Genomic DNA, 19,064 nt, shown 5'->3' on the forward strand with positions numbered 1-19,064 from the left:
CGATAAGCTCTACCTTGACCAAACTTGCATGGATGATGCATCTAGAGATGGACACTACCACACTTGCTTCGGATGCTGGATTCGACCTAGATTTTCCACATGAGTGAATTTTAGCCATATTTTAACCAAATTAGCATGGATGATGTAGCTAGGGATGGATACTTCCAGACTTGCTTTGGATTCTGAATCTGACCTACATTTTCCAGATGAGTGACCAGGATAATTTTTTTGGAGTAGCTATATAATATTATGGCCTGTTATGATTAAACTTGCATAGATGGTGCATCTAAGGATGAAAACTTCCAGACTTACTTTGGATGTTGGAACTGACCAAAATTTTCTTGATTAGTAAACAGGATAAACGTTTTTTGAACAGGTCTATTTCCAAGTAACTATAAGTCATACTTAAACCAAACTTGCATGGATATTGATCTTGGGATGTACACCAAATAAAAAAATATATGACGTGAAATTTGCCTTACTTAAAGATAACATTCGTCGAGGTGAGCTTCATAATCTTTGATTACCTATATTTATATTTCAAAAGAATTGGACATAATTTATTGACAAAAAAAGTCAAACGGATTATAGACATAACTTAGGTAATCTTCTCTTGTTGTAACAATTTTGTAAAATTATCATAGTATAATTTGATTTATATAGTCTACTGGAAATACATAAGTATTATCCAAGCCGAAATTAATTTTTTAATGTCAAAATATAACTATATAGTTAAAGAACTAGCTGAGGATATTTTTTTTTAAATGTACATGTATACTCATTATGAAAACACTTGTGAATACTCATAAAAAATTCGGCATTTTATGCATCAGAGAAGACATCATTGATTCCCCAATAGAATCAGATGCACGTATAATGAACAAATTAATGTTTGTTTTGAAAAATTATTTCTGTAGCATATTTTTCAAACAAAATAGTCTGATATAAGCAAAATTTATTTGAAGTAAGTAAATTTGAAAATGAATGCTTTTGTATACACACATGTACTATTGATATCAGTCTTCTTACTTCATTCTTTTTGCCATTAATGTTAAATTTTTATTTAAATATTAGTTATAATTCTCATTTTTATTCAAACTCGATTTAATTGATAGGCATTAAATACATGTAGTTACTGTACCTTAGTTTTACATGGATTGCAAATATTTGTGATACATAGTAAAATAGTAGAGAATTTAAAAATTGACATGCATTAATTTAAATTTAAAAAATCTGAATAATTTGAAATATTTATGGCATTTACCAATAATCATATTATCAGAATTCAAGTATAATTTTAACCTTTTACTGTGGTTAATTTAAAAACAGACTATATGTCACCTGTAATTAATTTCTTTTGTTCTTCCCCTCCCCTTACCTGTGCACCATTCCCACCTAGCCAAAACCAGTCACCTGTAACAATTTCAGAATTTTGGCTAAGTGGGAAGACACCATTTGTAAGTACCGTATTACATGTATCTATAAATGCCAGTCAAATTGCAATAGCCAAGAGGTGTGAAATCATCTTTAGTTCATAAGCCATACACAAAATTTTATGTTGTAGCAATGAGCAAGTATAGTAAAACTATATTTGTAACATATAATAGTATAACAAGTTCCTTGTTGCCAAAATTCTTCATATGCATAAAGAAGAAGTGTTTGCATTAAGAGGACATTTCCTTAGATTGAAAATGTCTTGTGACAGCAAATTATGAAATATGTTATCTCTTAATATGTACCTTGTTTTAATAACAATATTGAAGTGTGTTAAGAATAAAGAAAAACTGATCAAAGTACACAACAAATTGAATAGCCAAATGACAAAACTCTCATAAACTAAACAAATTTTGCTTGAAAATTGACACAAGGGAATAATTTGTATTTCCTTATATAACTAAGAATTTCTTTTAATCAAATGATTTTCTTTTTAAGTTAACCAAGTTTTTCATAACAATGTTTTTCTCCAAAGATATGCTGATCATTGCAGAAAAAAATCAGTTTATTTGTTTAAAGTGGAATTCTTGGAGCTGAGTTCCATGTACATGGTGTAGGCAAGATTATGGTACATCATGACAGGAGGTACCTTCTAAAGGAACTGATGAGTGAATCTGAATCTGTCCGCAAGTTCTCACATAGTATACTTCATAACACAAAATAAATCTGCACTTGAAATAATGTCTATTTGAATAGAATCCTATTTAAACTAACTTCTATTATTAAGTTTTTTTTTGGGGGGGGGGGGGGGGGTTATATTCTTGATTGAGAAGCATATTAGAAGGATTCATTAAAAAGCTGGATAACTAAGCTGTCTTGATTTTAGAACAAAACTCATGGAATAGAAAAGATGTAGAATTTGATAGTTTTCCAAAAATTTGTTGCCTAAGAAATTATTTGGGTTCATGCACCTATGATAGACCTGTTCTAATTTTATTTTAAAAATGGAATATTGTTCATCCTTATTCATTGTAAATTCATTTCATATTTAGAGAAAGCATGATGAGATATATGTACATGTATGTGTTTTTCAAAACCATGTCTTGTATCTATATATATAGCTTTGTTGTGGGTAACCAGTATTGGTGACTATTCAAAACTGGTCATTTCAGGTGAAGGAATCAAGGTGCAATGCTTTAATGACATTATCACTTTGAACTTTTACCTTTTTTTTAAGCGAGTGAGGTTTAGCACTGACCACAAGAAACCTGAATCTTCTGATCAATTTTGTCATTTTAGCTGTGCTTCTTAATCTTGCTGTACTCAGATGTCAGTGAAATGAATCAACAGAGTGGGTTTCCTATTTGCAGGAAGTTTGTTGTTCTCTGTCTGTGGATAAGAGGTCTTTCAAAATCTGCCGGTACCTGGTACTTTTACCTGGCTGAAATCATGATTGTACTGGCCAAAATATTTATTGAAGAAAAATTCAATAACTTTACATATTTTATTTAAGTCCCTTCCACAAGGTATCTCCTATTTTTGTAGAAGTACCACCTGTTTTTAATCTTTTTGAAAGCCCTGGGACAGTTTTGGTTTGATCATTGTCTCAAAATGGATTCAGCAACCTATAGGTATTATTCTTGAATTGGGAATTCTTGTCAGCAGTTAATCTGGACATAGTGACTTTCTATAAACTACTTACATTGTCCAAGTCTGACGCAGTAATGCCATCATATTAGTGATCTATATAAAGCTAAGTACTCCAAGACTGAGATAAGAGGACATGTGCATGATTGATGAATTGCATTATGGGTCCTCTGGGAAAATGTCTCAAAAATTAAGTTCAATTCAGACAAAAAAGAGAAGCTTAATTTATGGTATGTGTGCGTTCTGAAAACCATATTTTTTTCCTTTTGATGTGCTGCGTGGGGTTCTTTTCCAAGACATTTGTCCTGAGAGAATTGTCCTGGAAGTGGAATTTTAAACATCTGAAGATGATAGCTATCTAACTGTAATCCTTTTTGATAAAAAATACAGAATTTCTTCCACTGTTAAGATTAGAGGGTGAGTTTTTGACTCATGAAGTCTGACATCAAGCTACTAAGATATGAGAGTTGTGAACAGATTTAGGAGGAGATTACAGGGGGGGGGGGGGGGGGGGGGCTACCCAAACCACTTTCTGTGAAATCTGCCTTCCCTCCTCCTTTGGTAGGATGAGTCTACACTTGGAATTTGTTTCAGATGTAAGTTTAAAATGTGATGCATATATATATATTTACATTTATTTGTGAGATAAGAATTTTTAAAGAGGTTAGGCTGTTAAGATATATTATCTAAGTGTGTATAAATGTGTCCCTATTTATTTGTCATGAGAAGAAGGAATTGAATAGATCAAAAGAGTTTTAATTCAACAAGAAAGTGGTACTACATTGTATTAAAAAAAAGTCTTCTATGAAGAAAATAATAGAAGCCAAATCAAATATAAATATTTTATGTGTGTGTTTTATGAGTTTATTTTAACTGGGCATCAGAAGTGAAGTCAATGTTATTTAGATATGGTTTCCATTATGTATGGCTTTATCAAGGTGTAGATGATAATGTATTATTTTTAAAAGAGTTTGTACAAAGAGTACAGGATAACTATATGCAGGAATGGCACTCATCATTGAGCTCCTATAGTAAATTAGATTTTTATTGTAAATTCAAAATTCTTTTTGAACCAGAAAGGTACATAGATGTTATAAACAATACGTTTTTTAGAGAATCACTTTGTAAATTAAGAACTTCTAGTCACTGTTTGGAAATAGAACACGGTCGATTTAAGGGTATTCCTAGAGAAAACAGGTACTGTCTCTTTTGTCAAATAGCAAATAAAACATGTATTGAGGATGAAGAGCACTTTGTAGAAAATTGTGAATTATATATGGATATTAGAGTAAAATGTAATATTTTGAAACACTTGAGATTTTATAAAAACACTGTGAATATGTTTATATATGGAAATGATGTAGTTTTAAATGATATTGCAAAATTTTCTTTTTTAGCTTTCAAAGAGAGAGAAAAGTTCATTGAAAATTTAATATGTGACAAATGAAAAGCATAAATTCATATGTTCCCACATTATATATATGTTTAAATATGTGAGTCTGATCTGAAATTGTAAATCTATCATTTTAATATATGATTGTACTTTGGGCCGGTGGCCTGTAATACTCAATAAATATCCTGAATTGAATGAGTTTATTTTCTTTGCAATTATACCTCAATTGCCTCAATTCAGTAAATGATTTATTCAACACAGTTACCTAGTGAATATATGTAGGTTGATGAAGGTTCATTGGATATTGTAGCTATTTTATTCTGATATTTCATAATTACTTGCTAACTTCTTTTTCTTCCCTAGATGAATATAATTAGTATTGGCAGACTATTGGGAAGCTCTTTTGGAAATTAACTTCACCCTGGCAAATGTCTCGAGAGATTATTCTTAACCTAATAACAAGCTTTACTTCATGTCGATTTTTTTCTGATTAGGAGAGTAAATCTTAGTTATTAGATGATAATTAAATTGTTAAAAGGCAGGGTTCAAAAAGTTATCTAATATCTATGAAATATTTTCAAATCAATTTGGGTTTTTTAAATTTTCTCTTGGGGGGGGGGGGGTATTCAAAATCTGTCAATAAGGTGAAAGGAATCATTTATTGAATTTGATAAATAATTTATTTATTTATAAATAATTTAATTGAGTGAACAAAATTCATAACCAGAAAACAGGAATAGAGATAACATTTATAAGTGTAAAATTATTTAGAATTTGATAGTATATTTTTTTCAACAATTAGTACAATGATTTAAAATCAGTTTCATTATTACCTGATCATGTATTGGTCTGGCTGGCTTTTGGAAGGGGAGAGATAGTGTAAACCCTGGTTGATACATTTAATATTCCTTGACATTGTTTAACTCATTTTATTGTTACAGATGGACTGTTCATGTATGGAGCTGGCTTTGGAGGGGGAGAGACAGTGTAAAGCCGGGGACTGTCGAACGGGGGTTCAGTTCTTTGAGGCAGCAGTTCAGTCTGGTACAGATGACCTCAAGACACTCAGTGCTATCTACAGTCAACTGGGAAATGCTTATTTTTACCTACAAGAGTATGGAAAAGCCCTGGAATATCATAAACTTGATCTATCTTTGGCAAGGTAAATGTAGATTATAATTTTAGAATTTGCTATCGTTTTAGCTCACCAGGACAAATATCAGGAGATCTTCTGTAGATACCGGTACTGTAAATTCCATTTTTTCCACAGAATCATAAATCATGGAATTGTAATTAAATTAAATTTTGACTCATGCCTAATGCAAAATTAAGCCACATGTCTGTGGTCAGATGTAAGTACTTTGCTATTTTTGAGTGACAAACAAAGGAAAATAAAGTTTTTCTCCAAAAATGCATACAGACTATGATATGTCAGTGTATAATCTGCTCTGCACAAGGTGACTTGATTTGCAGATGATGTCATAATAGCCTTTGTGTATCAATAAAATTTTAATTTGCACTAGTTTACTTTGCATTAACTGTCATGTGAATGCACTTCAAAGTTGATTAAAATGATATTTTGCTTACTTTAAGGACTAGAATCATCAAATCTTGTCAGTTGATGCATCTTAGGACGTCATATCATGTTGACTAAAAAGTAGGTCATGGTGACCTACTTTTAAAATTTTGTGTCCATTCTTTTTCAAATTGATTTAGAGGCATATTTTGAACAATTCAAGGTCTATGATCATCAAACTTTGTCAGTTGTTGCATCTTGGGTCCTCGGAGTATGTCAACTAAAAAGTAGGTCACCATAACCTACTTTCTGAATTAATGGTTAATCTTTTTCAAAACATTTAAGGTAATTAATTCAAATACTGAGAGGTTAAGAATCATTAAATCTTGTAATATGATGCATCTTGGGGCCATAAATCATATTTATAAAAAAAAAAAAGTAGTTAACAGTGACTTACTTTTTGAACTTTGCAGGCATTCGATTTCAGAGCATTTTGTAGGCATATTTTGGACATTTTAAGGCCTATGATCATAAAACTTTTGAAATTTATATGGCTATAATAAAATATTTTGGTTACTAATTGGCTTAGAATCATCAAACTTTGTCAGTTGATGCATCTTGGGTCCCCAGAGTAGGTCAACAAAAATGTAGGTCACTGTGACCTACTTTTCAATTTATATGGCTATAATTAAATATTTTTGGGGGGTATTAATTGGCTTAGAATCAACAAACTTTGTCAGTTGATGCATCTTGGGTCTTTGAAGAATGTCAACCAAAAAGTAGGTCACTGTGACCTACTTTTGAAATTTATATGGCTTTAATTATATATTCCAGGTACTAATTGGCTTAGAATCATCTAGTAGGTCACTGTAACCTACTTTTCAATTTATTTATTGGTTACATTTAAATATTTTCAGGTCCTAATTGGCTAAGAATCATCAAATCGTCAATTGATGCATCTTAGATACTCGGAGAATGTCAACCAAAAAGTAGGTCACCGTGACCTACTTTCAAAATTTTATGGCTATATTTAGATATCTCAGGTACTTATTGGCTTAGAATCACAGACTTTGTCAATTGATGCATCTTGGGTCTTGGGAGAACATCAACTAAAAAGTAGGTCACCTTGACCTACTTTTGAAATTTTATGGCTATTTTTATATAACCCAAGAACTAATTGGATTTGAATCATCAAACTTTGTCATTTGATGCATCTTGGGTTCTTGGAAAACATCATCTAGAAAGTAGGTCACCATGACCTACTTTTGAAATTTTATGGCAATATTTAAATATTTCAGATACTAATTGGCTAAGAATCATCAATCTTTGTCAGTTGATGCATCTTGGGTTCTCAGAATGTGTCAATTAAAAAGTAGGTCACAGTGACCTACTTTTTGAATGGCAAGGCAACATCTAAATATTTCAAATAATAAGAGTCTTTAAATCATCAAACTTTGTCAGTTGAGGCATATTTTGGTCTAGGAGTATGTTTACCAAAAAATTTGGAATCTCATGGCTATATCTGAATATTTAAGATAATAAGGGGCTTGAATCATCACACTTTGTCAATTGATTCATCTTGGGTTCTCAGAGTGTTTTAATCAAAATGTAGGTCATGCCGATCTACTTCTGGGATTTCAAGGCTTTATCTTAATATACAGGATACTTAGATGCATCAAATAGAAGTGATAGGTTGTACAATTTATCAGAAGAGCGATTCAAGGCTCTTGGGCCTCTTGAAATATACTTTTTAAAAATGTATTCATTTGTGAATATGTGTATAGATCTACATGTGTACCTATAGCGTACTAATAGAAATCAAAATATTTAACATAATTAAGGAATATGTAATAAATTTTAAATTTGGATTGTTACAACAACTTGAAAATAAAAGACGAATAAAGTTACTTATGTCATTAATTAAAAGTGCAGTATGTATGTCCTAAATTAAAAGCATAGTATGTCATAAAAGTACAGACAGTATTTGCTACATGTCTGACATTTTAACTATTCTTTCACAATGTACTTTCTAGCAGGACTTCAGTGAATGAGAATTTAATTTTTTAAAGATTTAAATGAAACTGAAATGCTGGCTTAAATCATGTATGATAGATTATTTTCAAGAGAAAAAAAGTAAAGTTCCTTTCATATTGATTTTTTTAGGATGAATCAACCATACAGGGAGACACTTGTGATAAATAACAATCTAGGAACATTTAACAGGCTTAGCATGACAAGAAATTGTAAAATTCTATTGATTTTTAAGTTATTAACTTGTTTAAGCTCAAGTGAAAATCATGTATGTGGATGAGGGATCCCATGAAATGCTTAAAATCAATTATTTCTCTTTGCTAAACTATGGCACCAGTCATATGTGTATTCTCAGATAGAAAAAAAAATGTCTTCTTGTCTTAGTTGGGAATTGAAAAAATAAGAATAAAAATCGTTAAAAGAAGTCACAGGAAAAAAATCAATAAAGTTCATCTCTGAGGAAAAAACCCATTTTCTTCAGTACCATTAGGTCTTGTGAAAAAAATGAGAATGTCATATACAGTCAAACCTGTCACAGCGACCACCTATATTTAGCGATTACCTGTCTTATGTTACCTTTAAATTTCCTCAAGAGAATTTTTCATTATATTTTACCTGCATTCAGAAAACTAACTATAGATTTATTAAAATTTGTGTAAATAACTACTTGTGTTATTATTATTTAGAATTTACACCATTGTACTTTGAAGCCAGAATATGATTCCCTCCTTGAAAAGAATTCCTTTCATATTTGATCATTATAGAATTTCCTTTAATAGGTTGTTTAATACAAGTTAATCCAAAATGGATGTATTTTGATGGAAATTTCAAACAAGTACTCCAGATGGTTTTCTGATTTGCCAAAGATTTTATAATGTCTTATTATAGGAAGTTAAAAAGGATGTGCAAAATATTTTAGAAATTTTAAATGTTATATAATACATGATGTAGACTGTATTAAAGCTACAGCAATTTAAATTTTTTTTTTTTAGTTTGATGAAGACTTTTTTTTTCCCAGAGTTGATATTTCATCTTGACATCATTGATTAGAATCATCTTGTTTAGTCAACAAAGATGAATCTTCATTTTAGAAAGTGATTGACTTAAAATCTAAAATATTTAATAGCTGGTATTACATTTCCTGATTTGACTCTGCATAAATTTCAGTTCTAGATAACAAAAGTAAAGTTACACTTTATTCCAAGCTCTTCAAGTCTTGTCTTGGAATTCAAGAATAATAGTTTATTTAATTATTACCGGGGTAATAGTAAATCGTTGAAAATTTTCAAGTCTTGAGAAAGAGATATGGAACTGTCATTGTTTTTGTTTTTCAGACTCACTCAAAAATTCAGTTCATTTTGTTTCTTTAATGATGAATAATTTAAATGGTGGGGTGCCAAAAAAATGATATCATCATAGCCAGAAATCAGCAGAGAATGTGTCATGCTATTTATAAACAACCAGTGTTACTGTTTGTTTGTTTTTTTTTTTAGTTTCTAAAGTATCCTTTCTTAGAAAATGTCTCATTTTCTGTTTTACGAGACAGCAATCCATGTAGGTAAATGGATTCCTAAAGAACAATTGGCTAGGATTTGTTAACACAGATTTTCCAATGTTTAGTCTGAGCGACTTTTTCAATGCAGTTGTAATGGTGCTCATTGCCTGTCTTAAATCTCGTAGACAAATTTTGTTTACAGAACCCTGGGAGATAAAGTTGGAGAAGCCAAAGCCAGCGGAAATTTAGGAAACACTCTCAAAGTATTGGGCAAATTTGATGAAGCTATTGCCTGTTGTAATCGACATTTAGAGATATCCCGGGAACTAGAGGATAAGGTGAGACAGAAATAGATGTACACAAAGTCAGTGATACATAACAAGCTGCAAACAATTAAAGAAATTTTGTAATTGCTTTTCAGGTTGTTTTTTTTTGGCAAATAAATATTGGTATTGCATTAGAAAGAAAAATGGAATTGAGTTGAAATAATTTGGTGATCGAGTTTTAAGTGGATTATCTATTAATTTCAGTAGTAAGGGCAATTTCATGAAAAAATTTGTTTTATAATTTTCAATTTTGCAAGGATATTTCGATAAAAAATCCTTTTTTATTGTGTTTTTTGTTTCTAAAGTTTTTTTTTTTTTTTTTTTTTTTTTTTTTTTTTGAGGTATCAGGAAGTGGTTGTTTTCCCTTCCCAGAAGATTTAAAATAGAATTTAGCAAAAGTATACATTGTGAGAATAAAGGGAAAAAACTTCTATTTCAGTGGGCAAATATAAATTTATTTAAAGGGAAGATTTTTTTTTTTAAATACATATATGCAGGAAACTAGATTTTAGAATTCCTAAATTCTTCTTTGCATTTTTGTAGGTTGGGGAGGCCAGAGCTTTATATAACCTTGGCAATGTGTATCACGCCAAAGGCAAACACACAGGTCGCTGTGGTGACCAGGATCCAGGGGAATTCCCTCTAGAGGTCAAAGAATCTCTTCAAAAGGCAGCTGAATTTTATGAGTAAGATATATGTTGAGGTAGCATTTATCTGTTGTAAATATACTAAATTGAACATTTTTCCATAACTTCTACTCCAAAAAATCAATAAAATGTTGAGAACATTTTGATTTAATGACAAATGTCAATTAAATCTCTGAAAAAAAAAATCATCCCTAAGTGTGACACAGATGAGTTATATAATCTGCATGTCTATTGCAGAAAAAAAAATTGGAACAAATCAAACCAGGAGACATGGTTGTCATAAAAATCACAGCAGGAGTGTTCTGTTATCTCTGAAATGACAGTCATATATGTTCAAAATGAGATTCTTGTTGGAAAGAACATTGCTAAAATTTACCCACAGAGAGCACTATTGATCTGTTTGCTCTGTCAAAAAGACATTAAAATGAGTGAGATCATAATTTGAGAGGTTGATACTAGACTTTTTTTTACCCATGGAATCATCTTTGGTAGAAGGAAAACATTTATTTGTCAATATTTCATTGGTTTAACATCACTAGTTGGATGCCCTTTTCTCAGTTCTGATATACCGTATTATTTAACACTGTATATGAATATGGGTCTCCTATAGTTAAAGGTTAATGTACTATATAGAAAAACTGAAGAGGAAAGGTTGTATAGGAAATTAGAAATATGTTTAAGACGTCACAATTCACTTGATGTGCGTCAGTTGGGATACACTTTACAATAAAGTAATCAATATATTGTTTTCCTTACACTGCAAGTAATTATTTTGAATAGAAAACTATTTTTCATTGCTTAGGAAGAATGATTAAAAATGTATATAGGTATATTGATGTAAAAAAAAAAAAGGAAACATCTGTATTGACTTCCTTTTAAAGGATACAGAGTAAATACATTTAATGACAAGATAAAAACTCTTTTAAAAGGAGAACTAGCATTATAGAACTAGTCATTGTGTGTACGTGTTTTTTATAAGATTCACAGTTTTGCACTGGTGAAGAAATCCTTTACTTCTTATTCATAAATACCCAAAAAAATATGATTTTATTTAGCTGTATTACATTAGAGGAAATGGGATCATTCATGATTGCATCAAATAGTCCTTGATCTGTGTTGTTGCTGCAGTTTGGATCTTTATTCCTTGCCCAGTTTTAGCCTTAAATCAACTGTTTTTTTCATCATATTTCTGTTATATTGATTTTTTTTAATGGAAAGTGCTTTCCATTAAATATTTGAGTAAAGAGTAGAATTACACAAAAAAAAAAAAAAAAAAAAAAAAATAAAGAACAGACTAAGTTCGTTTATAATAGTGTCATCAATATTTATGGAAATTGTCATCCCAGAAAATTAAAACATTAACAAATGCTAAAGCAGATGTAATAACAATCATACTTGTAAATAGAATGATCTGTTATTTTATTAGCTCAGTTTTCAAAATTATTGCACATTGATTTTAAAGTACTCATTGTGTCTGAGTTAAACAGGAAGAACAATACAGTAGTAATAAAATTATATTTAACTCTGATTTTATTCTTTTTTTTCCCCCAGAGGCAATCTACAAATCGTACGAGAAATTGGGGATAAGGCTGCACAAGGTCGAGCTTGTGGAAACCTTGGCAACACAAACTATCTCCTTGGTAACTTTAGTGCTGCCATCAGGTATCATGAAGAGGTAGGATTAGTTCCGTCATATAAAAATTGACAACTTCCTGTATATCACCTATAGTGTATCAAAAACAAGGATAATCACTTTGATTTCACTTTTGACAATGAAATCATTCACATAATTATGCCCCGCCATGAATGTGGCCGGGGCATACAGTGGTTGTCATGTCCGTCTTCCGTCCTTCCGTCACACTTTGCATTTAGCTCTGTTCAAAGCTTAGTTTCAAAGAAACTATCCAAGATATTTTTATCAAACTTCATATGCTGATAGATATTGATGAGAGCTATGCAACTGCATCAACATTTTTTGACCTTGACCTTTCCTTTGACCTTGACCTCACTTTTCTTAAATTAGTGTTTAGCTCAGTTTTAAAGATACCATTCAAGATAGTGTAATCAAACTTCATATGTTGATACATACTGATGTAAGCTATTCAACTGCATCAACATTTTTTGACCTTGACCTTTCTTTGATCTTGACCTCACTTTTCTTAAATAAGTTTTTAGCTCAGTTTTAAAGATACCATTCAAGATAGTGTTATCAATCTTCATATGCTGATACATACTGATGAGAGCTATTTAACTGCATCAACATTTTTTGACCGTGACCTTTTCTTTGACTGACCTCACTTTTCTTAAATTAGTGTCAAACTTTATATGCTGATACATACTGATGAGAGCTATTCAACTGCATCAATATTTTTTGACTTTGACCTTTCCTTTGACCTTGACCTCACTTTTCTTAAATTAGTGCTTAGCTCAGTTTTGAAACCATTCATAATATTTTTATCGAACTTCATATGCTAATACATACTGATGTAACCTTTTCAACTGCATAAACAATTTTTGATCTTGACCTTTCATTTGACCTTGACCTCACTTTTCTTAAATTTGTGTCAAACTTCATATGCTGATACATACTAATGTAAGCTATTCAACTGCATCAATATTTTTTCACCTTGACCTTTCCTTTGTCCTTGACCTCACTTTTCTCAATTTGTGTTAAAATGTTGCATTACTAATATACCCTCGGCGGGGCATTCATGTCCTATGGACATATTTCTAGTTTTTTTTCTATCTTGATTGTTTTTCTTTAAATGTCATGTATTGCTTAAATAAATACTTAAAACAATAAATTCACAGAAAAATGTGTTCAATGCTCTACAGCCCCATGGAGTAGTTCATATCATATTAGGTACACTGCACTTAGGGTGCTGAGATTTACTACTTCTGACAAGTGATGTACAAATGAAAAACAATTTGTAATCAGGAATTAGAGTATTATACTAAGCACTTGAATGGACAACCAACATAAGTCTTAGTAGTGACACATCCATTTATCCCCTCACAAAAACATATAAACAAAGACATGCTGTATCCTGGACTTGTGACTTCATCAAGTATGAAGTTTTTGATTTGATTGTGTGTTGAAAACTTTACAGTTAATGTTAATTTTGAATAAACAATTTCTTCATTTTTTTTAATAGCCCACAATTCGATCTTAATTAGGGAGGTTTGAACAAATTGAACTTTTTACAGACAGCTTTTAAAGTAAATATTGTGTTTTCAAATTGACTGTCAACAGCCAGGCAATTAATGCACAATACTTGCATGAATATTGCATTATTGAATTTAATATACATGTAATTGTCATCTTCATGAAAGTGTTCATGTTTTAAAATTGGACTTAAACATGCTGGGAGAATTGTTATTCATAAAATATGAATTTGAGATTAGAGAGAAATTAGGAATCATTGAAATGTAAGATAAATTTTTTTTTTATACTCCAGGATCCAAGGTGGTCACCATGTTATTTTTGTCCTGTCTAAAATTTTGACATTTTCTCCAAAACTCTAATCTCTCTGATGTCCTCTCGATCTCATCTCCTTGAAATTTAGATGGAATCTTTTTAACTAAAAAATTAGAGACTTTGTTTTTGCAAAATTATAGAAGCATTGATATTAAGTAATCACCTTATCTGTCAGTCTGTGCATTTGTGTTCATGCCATAGATTTGTAATCGAGAAATACTGGAAGCTCATATTTGTAACAAAGATTGCCTATGACTAGAAAATGTGTTCTCATCTTAAATCAGGGTCATTTGGAAAGTTCATAGTCACTGGGGAAAAAATGTATGAAGTTGGAAATTCACACAAAGATTACTTATGACCTTAGATGTGTCCTGACCTTGACCCATGGTCCTGTCCTTTGGTCAAGTTCAAGGTCACTTTTTTAAAAAATGTATACAGTCAAACCTCGTTATCTTGAACTCGATGGGATCAAGCAAAACGTCGAGATATCCAAGGATTCAAGATATCAAGGGTAAAATGCCTAAAGAATAAGTGGTTGGGACTTCCATATCACTTCGACATATCCATGGTATTCGAGATATCAGTGTTCGAGATACCGAAGTTCAACTGTAATTCAAGTTCAAGGTAACTGGTGGAATAGGTGTATAATTCATGTTTGGTCCATAATTCTCTGATGGAGAAATATTGAAAGTCAATACTTGACACAAAGATTGCTTATGATTTGAGGGTGTTTTCTGATCATGACCAAAGGTCAGTGGCAGAAGAAATATATAATTTGTGCCAGGTCCATAACTTTCTTATAAAACATTGGAAGTTCATACTTCACACAAAGATTACTAAGACTTGATGGTGTGGCATGACTTGACCCTAGGTCCTTTGGCCAAGTTCAAGGTCACTTTTAAAAAAAATGTATTTTCATCCTTGCCATATCTTATAATGGAGAAGCATTGGAAGTTCTTTCTTGGCACAATGATTTCTTATGAGCTGAGGCTGTGATAGGTCCTTCACCCAAGATCATTTTGGCAAGTTCAATGTTCACTAGCAGAAAAACTGAATATTCTGAGTCTGGTCCATATCGTTATTAGAAATAAATATTGCATGTAGTGTTTTCAAAAGTATTGCAGGGGTGGGTTTGTGAACTTGCAAACAGTACCTGAAGTTTCACCAAATGTTTAGCCCATTTTCATCTTTAAAATGTACAAAAAGAGATGTAATTTTAGATGGGCAAAAACTGCAAAAATGATAGCATATTAATATTGATAATGATTTGATAATTGTAATGTAAAAAAAATAGAAGTTATTGAAAAGTCTTTTTTCATGAGTACTTTATAAACAGGTCTGTTTAATTTCACTATATTATTTCATCATGCAAATAAAGTTCTTGAGTGTGTAAAAAATTATCCTGAGCTTAATTATTTTTTGCATGTAAAGGGTATCTTAAACTTTGTCTCACAAAAATAATAAGTGAAATGTAATTGTTATTTACATCTTTTTGTATGTGATAAATTAAGAAGTCATTATCATAGACATCAAGAAAACTATTAGTGCAAATCCTGCTTTTTTATTTAAATATAAGAGACTAGTATATTCTATAGTTAATTGGGTCTACATGTGTATTTTTAAGCATTTGTGTTTGGTTTTTCCTTGATGATTAATAAGAAAGTTGGGATTGGTTGTTGAGAGAACTTATATTTGTAAAATGGAAATCTTTCTGGAATGAGAAAATAGAGGTTTTCTGAAAAGGAAGGTGTTGTGAATGATTTCATGTATTTTATGAAATAGAGTGTTCCTTTCAGAGGCTGGCTATTGCCAAAGAATTTGGTGACAAGCAGGCAGAAAGACGAGCATACAGCAATCTGGGAAATGCTCACATCTTCCTTGGTGAATTTGATGTAGCAGCAGAAAAATACAGGTAATGTACCATAAATCTGGAGATTTTTTACTGTCAAGGAGATTTTAGCAATTTCGCAAATGCAATGCATTTGCAAAAATAATTTAGAGATAAAATGACAAAAATATATTTTGTTGAGTGAGTTTTTTTCCTTTGATGGTAAAATTCATATACCTGTAAATGTACTTATTTCCACGAAGTCCTAATTCAGCAGAATCACAATTTCTGTTCAATCTGTGAGAATTAAATTATGTGGATGTCTTGCATTGCCATTGTGTCTCAAATGCACTTGAATTACACTGTGACACATTTCCATGGAAAGTTTATGACCGCGTACATGGCGTAAATTAATCAAACATGGAAAAGAGTATTCTACAGTATTTATAATTGCTTCTATTTGAATTATGCTGCACATGCAACATCTGCTATTTTTAGCTCTTCTGAGCCAAAGGCTCAAAGAGCTAATGCTATGGCCATTTGTGCGGTGTGCTTAAAATTTTTAGAATATGGGCCCTAACTCAAGAACCCCTTGGCAATTATTGTCAAATTTGTCACAAGGTATCCTTGGCCCAAGGGCTCCCTCTTATACTAACTAGGGTTGTGGCCCTTAAACAAGGGGAGATAATTTGGTGAATAAAACCAAAAGGACTGGTTGCTAAAGAATCTTCTCAAGAACCACTGGGCAGATTATCACCAAACTTACACAAAAGGATGAGGATATGTTGTAGATTAAAAATTGTTCAAGGCATCACCCTCGGGCAAAGGGCGTGGTCTCAAGGTCACTTCAAAGTTGACCAAAAATTACATTTTATTAAAATGTTGATATTTTGCTTATTCTAAGGACTAGGATCATCAAATCTTGTCAGGTGATGCATCTAAGGACCTCATATCATGTTGACTCAAAAGTAGGTCACGTTGACCTACTTTTTAAATTTTGTGGCCATTCTTTTTCAAAATGATTTAGAGGCATATTTTGAACAATTTAAGGCCTATGATCATCAAACTTTGTCAGTTGATGTATCTTGGGTCCTCAGAGTACATCAACCAAAAAGTAGGTCACCTTGACCTTTTTTTTGAATTTTATGGTTAATCTTTTCATAACAATAAAGGTCATTAATTCGAATACTGAGAGGTTTAGAATCATTAAATCTTGTAAGATGATACATATTTATTAAAAAGTAAGTCACAGTGACCTACTTTTTGAACTTTGCAGACATTCAATTTCAAAGCATTTTAGAGGCATAATTTGGACATTTTAAGGCCTATGATCATAGATCTTTGTAAGTTGATGCATCTTGGGTCCTCAAAAAACATCACCGTGACCTACTTTTGAAATTTTATGGCTGTATTTAATATTTTCGGGTACTGTATGGCTAAGAAACATCAAAATTTGTAAGTTGATGTATCTTGGGCCCTTCAAGTAGGTCAACTGAAAAGTAGGTCACCTTGACCTACTTTTGAAAATTTATGGCTTTAATGAAATATTTCAGGTACTAATTGGCTTGGAATCATCAAACTTTGTCAGTTGCTGCATCTTGGGTCCTTGGAGTAGTACGACAAATGAAAAGTAGGTCACCATGACCTACTTTTGAAATTTTATGGCTGTATTTAATGTTTTCAGGTACTATTTGGCTTAGAATCATCAAACTTTATCAGTTGCTGAATCTTGGGTCCTCGGAGTATGACAACTGAAAAGTAGGTTACCCTGACTATATGGCTATAATGAAATATTTTGGTCACTAATTGGCTATAATGAAATATTTTGGTCATTAATTGGCTTAGAATCATCAAACTTTGTCAGTTGATGCATCTTGGGTCCTCAAAGTATGTCATTTGAAAAGTAGGTCACTGTGACCTACTTTTGAAATTTTATGGTTATAATTAAATATTTTAGGTATTAATTGGCTTAGAATCATCAAACTTAGTTGATGCATTTTGGGTCCTCAGAGATTGACAAGTGATAAGTAGGTCACCATGACCCACTCAGGTACTTATTGGCTTAGAATCATCTTAGGTTCTCAGAATGTTTCATCTAAAATATAGGTCATGATGACCTATGTTTGGAATTTCAAGGCTTTATCTAAATATACAGGATACTTAGAGGCTTCAAAGAGAAGTGATGTACAGTTTTTCAGAAGAGTGATTCAAGGCCCTTGGGCCTTTTGTTTTTAACTTTATCATTCTGACAGTGTTAGTTACCCTTGAATATATTTTTTTAACCTCAAATGAACTTGTCTATTTCAGTAAGTCAATTATTTTTATTTGAAAGTTTGTTTACATGAATATATTCTTGTACGTAGATGAAATTTTGCATGATTGATAAAACATACTTGAAATTTTTTCCTAGTGCTCAGGTGAATTTGCAAAATATAAAAATCAAAATTGATATAAAATTAAACATGTAGCTTTTTGACCCAGAATTGCAAAAATAAATATGTGTAAAAAAAAAAAAAAAAAAAAAAAAAAAATTCCAAAATTTTTGCAGTGTATGCATTGGCTTATATAAATCGATAATCTCTGAATGATTTGGTAATGGAATATCCATATTAATCCCTGCCCCCTTTTTAAAAAGAAGAAAAAAGTCTTAAAGAATATCAAACCTGGATTTATTTTGTAGGAAAACTCTACAGATAGCAAAGCTTCTAGGTGACAAAGCTTTAGAGGCTCAGGCTTGTTACAGCTTGGGGAATACTTACACACTACTCCGAGATTATGAGAAGGCTATTGAGTACCATATGAGGCATTTACAGATTGCTCAGGAACTAACTGACAGGGTGGGAGAGGGCCGGGCCTGTTGGAGTCTGGGCAATGCCCACACGGCCCTGGGCAACCATGAGGATGCTATGCAGTTTGCCAGTCAGCATTTACAGATCTCTAAAGAAGTATCAATTTTGTTTTGAATTTAATGATCACTCTTTTGAGTAGGCTCAGCACTGCCAACCCTTACAATTTTGGCATAATTAAAGGCTATGTTTTCCATGTCTAAAATACACCTTATTTTTTTTCTATATATTCTTCCAATTTTCATTTTTCTCGATGAAGAGTCTGAATTACCAGAATTTTCATAGCTTTCCACCCTAAGTTTTCACTACTCTAATTAAAAAAAAACATAATCCTTAGGGCATTTGTTTGTCTTATCATTGTACGTTTCTGTGCTAACTTGAGAACAAAATCATTTTAAAGTCAGCAAAATGAAGAAAAAAATA

At 31.6% G+C, this 19,064-nt stretch overlaps 1 protein-coding gene across 1 annotated transcript in view; it reads left to right on the forward strand.

Annotated features, from left to right (window-relative positions):
• The window catches only part of LOC133178959 (G-protein-signaling modulator 2-like), a 48,757-nt gene that overhangs the window by 22,372 nt on the left and 7,321 nt on the right, over positions 1-19,064 (forward strand). Inside the window, exons 3-8 of the mRNA XM_061313618.1 lie at positions 5,416-5,636; positions 9,719-9,854; positions 10,386-10,528; positions 12,041-12,164; positions 15,764-15,879; positions 18,476-18,740. Coding sequence (XP_061169602.1) covers positions 5,416-5,636; positions 9,719-9,854; positions 10,386-10,528; positions 12,041-12,164; positions 15,764-15,879; positions 18,476-18,740 — 1,005 coding nt within the window. The remainder of the gene's footprint in view (positions 1-5,415; positions 5,637-9,718; positions 9,855-10,385; positions 10,529-12,040; positions 12,165-15,763; positions 15,880-18,475; positions 18,741-19,064) is intronic.

The sequence above is a fragment of the Saccostrea echinata genome, unplaced genomic scaffold (genome assembly GCF_033153115.1).
Source record: "Saccostrea echinata isolate AGI-Se365-2 ecotype Australia unplaced genomic scaffold, CSIRO_AGI_Sech_v1 ptg000004l, whole genome shotgun sequence".
Lineage (NCBI taxonomy): Eukaryota > Metazoa > Mollusca > Bivalvia > Ostreida > Ostreidae > Saccostrea > Saccostrea echinata.